The sequence below is a fragment of the Lactuca saligna genome, chromosome 5 (assembly GCF_052625555.1).
Source record: "Lactuca saligna cultivar CGN05327 chromosome 5, ASM5262555v1, whole genome shotgun sequence".
NCBI classification, from domain to species: domain Eukaryota; kingdom Viridiplantae; phylum Streptophyta; class Magnoliopsida; order Asterales; family Asteraceae; genus Lactuca; species Lactuca saligna.
This window is the reverse complement of record NC_136421.1, coordinates 314,733,006-314,738,782: the sequence shown is the minus strand read 5'-3', so window position 1 is coordinate 314,738,782 and position 5,777 is coordinate 314,733,006. Positions and strand designations below refer to the sequence as shown.

The following is a 5,777-nucleotide window of genomic DNA, read 5'->3' as shown; positions in this document are numbered from 1 at the left end:
ATTGCAGCATCATGATCATTGTGCCTTTTCTCGGACGCGGTTATAGATCTTGTGAGCATTTCTTCTAAATCGATTCTTTTTTCCATAACCGGTTCTTCCTTTTGATAGAAACCCCTCTCTTTTTGCTTGTATTTCTCTTCCTTTGCCTTTTTGTATTCTTCGTACGAGAGCCATTCCTTCTTTGGTTTCCGCCAATTCTCGTCGTATTTGTCCTCACTTGAATATAAAACTTGTGCCTTTTTGTTTCCATTCTCATCCAAATCACAATCTTTAGTTAGGTGCGGTCCCCTGCAATTTTCACATCCCACCCGGATAGCGTGGATTGTTTGATCCATTTTCGTCATTCTTCTGTCTAAAGTGTCTAGTTTGGCCATCATTACCGCCATGCTATCGTTAACCGTGTTCACTACCCCCTGCCTACTTCATTTCATGGGTTGTGGTATTCCCTAGAATGTTTAGAGAACTCTTCAATTAATTCTTTGATTTCCGGGGGTGGCTTTCTTGTGAGCGGGCCTTGCGAATCAAGTAACTGCCTTGTGGTGACATTGACTCCGTCATAGAATATGGAGACTTCTTATTGGCTATTAAGGTCATGGTGTGGGAAATTCGTTAGCAGGCTCTTGTACCTCTCCCAAGCTTCATATAGTGACTCTCCAACTTGTTGTTCAAAGTTAGCAATGGCCTTCTTCAACTTGGCTATTTTGGAAGGTGGGCAGAAGTGATCAATAAATTCTTCTTTCATCTTGGCCCATGTGGTGACTGATCCGGGAGGGAGTGACTTGAGCCAGTCTTTTGCAGCACCTTTGAATGTAACTGGGAGCATGCGTAGTAGCTGGGTCTCGCAAGGCACATTTGGAACATTAAAGTAATCCGCTACATCATTGACTTCATCCAAATGCTTGTAAGCATCTTCATGGTCTTTTCCATAGAAAGGAATCTCCTTAAGTTGAGCGAGTATGTGGCCCTTTAGTTCGAAAGTAGCAGTAGCGGGAATTGCGGGTTGCACAAGTCCCAGGTCGGTGTCGTCACACATCCTCTTCTTCCATTCCCCCATGGGGATTTCATCGATGTTAGCCATGACAATGGCTAATTCGTCGTCAAAGTTGGATTCGTGCCCGAAAGTGGGATCTTCTTCTCCTTCGGTTTCGTACTCGGTGTCCTCTTTAATCGGGTCTTCTATCGCTATAGAGGTGTTGGAAGCTCCTGATTTGCTGCTTTTCTTTTTGCTGAAAACGAACTTTAAGTTATTTAGTGGCGAGTTCCTTGAAGAAGCGGACTCTCCAACGGATTTTCCTTTGTTCTTCCTTAGGGCGGACTCCGGGTCTTCTAGTGGAGGAACCAAAGGTGTATCAACTCCTCGGGTCATGAAACAACTGCAAATAAAATACGAAAAACGCGTAAAAAGAACAAAAATAAAATGGAAACTAAAACTGCGAACAGCGATGGACTCGTCGAGTTGTCACGAGTGCACTCGGCGAGTTCAAGACCAAAAAATTTTTTTTTTCTAATTAACTTATTAAAATGGATTTTTATTAAAACCTATACTAACTACTAAATTACCTAAGAATTAACTTTGTGTAAGATAAATCACACACAAAGGATCGATAAAAATAGAAATTAGTGCTAATTTAGAACCGTTCCCCGGCAACGGCGCCAAAAACTTGATGTGTGTGAAACGAACTAGTTTTAAACCTACTTTTAATTATAAAATAAACACACAAATGCAGTGGACATATCAATTGTGATAAAGCTAACTAAGTAGGGTATCGCACACATGGAACGGTAAATTAAAACTAAGAACTAATTTTATCTAAGTTTAAATAATAAAATGGGTTTTTCTCTAGTTTTACAAGACTAGAAACTTACTAACTATTACTTAAACTAAGAACTAGAAAAGCAAAGATTCAACTAAATTCAATGACGAAGGGGACTTATGTTTAGTTCAACTCAATTGATCCTACGGTTGATATTATGGTAATAGTGCAATGGATTAATTCTTCTATTGGCTACCGATTCAAGTGATTAGCTTCGCGTTCGCTGCACTAATCCCTATAGAACAAACTAACTCAAACAGTGATCAGTAATCTAATTTAATTTAATTCACTAGGTTATTTATTCGAGTTAATTTAGACTTGTAATAACTAACTAATTTGGTCCTTTAGTTAACCTCTTGTTGATGGTCATCACACAAGCTCACACATGAATTTACCTATTTTCCCATTAATTTTAGTTTCACAGTCGCTAATCCTAGTCATATAACAAAGTGGTCACATAAATTATATGAGGTAGCAATTAAGAGATGTTCATACAGCTTAATTAACTTCCTAATAACAGAAAAATAGTTTTCAATCACTCATGTGGTTCTTTAACAAGCTAGAATCAACAAAATCATCAATATTAAATCAATCCTACCATAAATAATCAATCCATACCCAAACAGAAGTTTAAAGGTTTTAGCTCATGATTGAGGTGATTAACAACATAAAAACGAAATCTAAAAGTCTAAACATAATGAAGAACAATAGATTAAAGTAAGAATGATGTAGGTTTGCCTCAAATCTCCTTCGGAATTGGTTTTAGGGTTATATCTTCGTTCTCCAGATCTTTCCTGACTCTGATTCGCAGCTTGCTTCTCCCCAAGGGTTCCATAATTTTTTATGTCGATCTGGAAAGCTGTATATATAGATTCGAACCGACTCGCCGAGTAGTCGACCCTACTCGCCGAATACCTTATGTTGTTAACATTTTTTCTCCCTTGTTCAACTCCCGAGCTCCTAACCGCTTCTCCTGCTTCCTTTGACTCCAAAGCTTTGCTTTTGGACTGAAAACACAATTCAAACACTTTTAAGTATCTTTTGTTCATGATATGCAATAAATTAGTTAATAAATGATAAAAATTTATACTTAATTTAAGACTAAATATGCAAATATCAAGGGCTAAAATGGACAAGTGTTCAAAAGATCAAGGGTTTCAATGTATACCTGAACTCGGGATGTTACAGAACGATTTCTGGCGGAGATGAAGGTGGTGGAGATATGGGCGAAGTTGGAGGTGGATAAAGGTTATAATAACAGTGGCATGCTCAGAGAGACGCACACTTTATTTCTTATTTTTATGTTTAACTGTAAAATCATATTAAAAAAATAAAAATGTTAAGTTGGTAATTTTATAAGCATTTAACTTTTATTTTTATTTTCTAACAATGTTAACGATAAGGATCTGCGGTGCAATGTTTCAACTCTCGAGGACAATACATGTCAAAAGTTTACAAAACGAACTTACAGTGGTATTCTTTGCCAAGTACAAGGACCATTTATTCAATTTCTGTCTTCTATTTTTATATTTTTAAATTTTTTTTACACCTTATACTTTTCCTGTTTTCCAATCGAAAATCTATGTCTCGTCTTTAACACCGACGCGAGCCTAGAAACCCTAGCATCAGATCGCCATGGATATCCTGAAGCAAGAGTTGCTAAAGAAAAGGCAAAGTCTCTCGGAAGAGACCGGCGGACGGAAGGTATTCAAGCGTTCAGAGATCGAACAGAGACGAATTCAAAAGCTTCGTGAGGAAGAGAAACGTGACGCCGAGGCCAAACGCCTCCGTCAAGATCAGAATCAAAACAATTCTAACTCCTCTGGTCCTAATTCTTCCTCTAACCCTAACTATAAACTCGACTCTTCGAATTCCAAACCTGAATCCGCAGTCGGTTCGTCTTCGAAAACCCCAATAAGTGACGAACAAAAGATTGACGCTCTAAATCTACCGAAACAAGAGGTTATTCGTCGGCTCCGGTTCTTGAAACAGCCAGTTACATTGTTTGGGGAAAGTGACGATGATCGGTTGGATCGATTGAAGTATGTGTTGAAGGCAGGGCTGTTTGAGCTGGATGATAGTGATATGACGGAGGGGCAAACAAACGATTTTCTGCGTGATATAGTTGAACTGAAGAAGAGGCAAAAGTCCGGTCTATCGAGTGATCGGAAAAGGAAGACCACAGATGAGTCGACGGAGGATAAAGATGGAGGGGGAGGTGAAGATGATGTTAGCGGAGATGGTGGTTCTTCAGGTATGGACCAAGATAAGGATTTCAAACGAATGAAAGCAAATTTTGCAGATCTGTGTGATGAGGATAAGATTCTTGTGTTTTTCAAGAAGCTGTTAATCGAGTGGAACCAGGAGTTGGATGAGATGACTGAAACGGAGAAGAGAACTGCCAAAGGGAAATCAACCTTTGCTACTTTCAAACAGTGTGCGAGATACCTGAATCCTCTGTTCAAGTTTTGCAGGAAGAAGGTAAGCAGACATCATCTATCATCTAAGTTTAACAACTTCCAATTTCATTCAAACATTTTCATTTAATCAATCATCATCTATGTTGATTGATAGGTTTTGCCAGATGACATTAGGCAAGCACTGATGTTGGTGGTGAAGTGCTGCATGGAACGAGAGTATTTAGCAGCAATGGATCATTACATCAGAATGGCAATTGGGAACGCACCATGGCCAATTGGAGTGACTATGGTTGGTATTCATGAACGTTCAGCTCGTGAAAAGATCTACACCAACAGTGTAGCCCATGTCATGAATGATGAAACTACACGAAAGTACTTACAGTCTGTTAAAAGATTGATGACTTTTTGTCAAAGACGCTATCCCACAATGCCTTCAAAGGCAGTTGAGTTTAACAGTTTAGCAAATGGGAGCGACTTGCATGCACTCTTGGCTCAAGAACAAAGACGCACTGCAGCTGCAGCAGCCCAAATCCAGGAGGAGGAGGATCAAGATCAAGATCGCCTCCTATTGATGCCACCACCCCCTAGAGAATCAGATTGATATTTGTGTAATGTATCTGCACCAAAAGTTAAAGGATGATTTCATTATAGTTATGCTTTTTATTTCTGCATACAAATCTTATAAACCATCTATCATCCTATTCTGTTGTTCACAAGTAAGTCTTCCTACTACTACACCAATATTGTACTTCGAGAGATTTATCCTGCTATATATGCTAAAAACAAAACAATTTTCACTGCTATAGTAGGCATAGTGATTTGTCAAAACTATAATGTGCTGATAAGAAAATTAAAAAAAAAAAAATTAATTGGGTAGGTTTTTCAAAATCCGTGTCTTAATTTTGAAAAAAGTTAAATAAATGTAAGCGAGGTATGGTGCTATTTCTCTAGCCCTATATTCTATCTTTGAAGATAGGTGGATATATTCTTGTTCAGCAGTTCAACACACAACTGAATAGAATCGAGCATTTGCACTCAAAGATCTAATCTTGTAGCCTAGCCTTGCATTTATTTACCAGAGAAATTACATTTTCGTATATGCAAAATCAATGAATATTTTTGGCATGCTTATTTTGAAGGTGTTAATGTTGGTTAAACTAATGATTTATATATAGTGAATTTATTAGTGCACTTATGTTCAACTTTTATACCCAAAGTATTTTTTTATTTATTTATTATTATTTTTTTTCGAAATTGAAGGACCTTTTATACCCAAAGTTAGTGACACTTTTGGATATAATATATATAACTTTTTTTCGGAAAGGGATCTTCCCTAATGAGGGTTTCCGGGCCAGCTTTCGCGCACCGATTAATCTCCCGCTGCAAACATAAAGCTTTGCTTCATGCCCTGGAGTCACTGCAGGCGAACCTCCATGGCCACAAGGGCTGAGTGGTGTCAGGATTTGAACATGGATCAATAAGTTATCCACCATATCTTCCACATGTCTTACCAAGTCACCACAACCCAAGTGGTTAATGTTGT

The 5,777-nt window shown here is 38.2% G+C and overlaps 1 protein-coding gene and 1 non-coding gene across 2 annotated transcripts; both read left to right on the top strand.

The window, feature by feature from the left end:
- Nucleotides 1–587: 587 nt before the first annotated feature.
- LOC144999184 (small nucleolar RNA R71) lies at nt 588–694 on the top strand. The gene has a single exon (XR_013660704.1). It is a non-coding gene; the product is annotated as a small nucleolar RNA R71 (small nucleolar RNA).
- A 2,670-nt stretch (nt 695–3,364) lies between these two features.
- On the top strand, nt 3,365–4,950 carry LOC145048651 (splicing factor Prp18 family protein). The gene is made up of 2 exons (XM_078997214.1): nt 3,365–4,295; nt 4,389–4,950. The coding sequence occupies exons 1-2, from the start codon at nt 3,450–3,452 to the stop codon at nt 4,833–4,835; spliced, it is 1,293 nt and encodes a 430-aa protein (XP_078853340.1). The 5' UTR covers nt 3,365–3,449; the 3' UTR covers nt 4,836–4,950.
- The last annotated feature ends 827 nt before the right edge of the window (nt 4,951–5,777 follow it).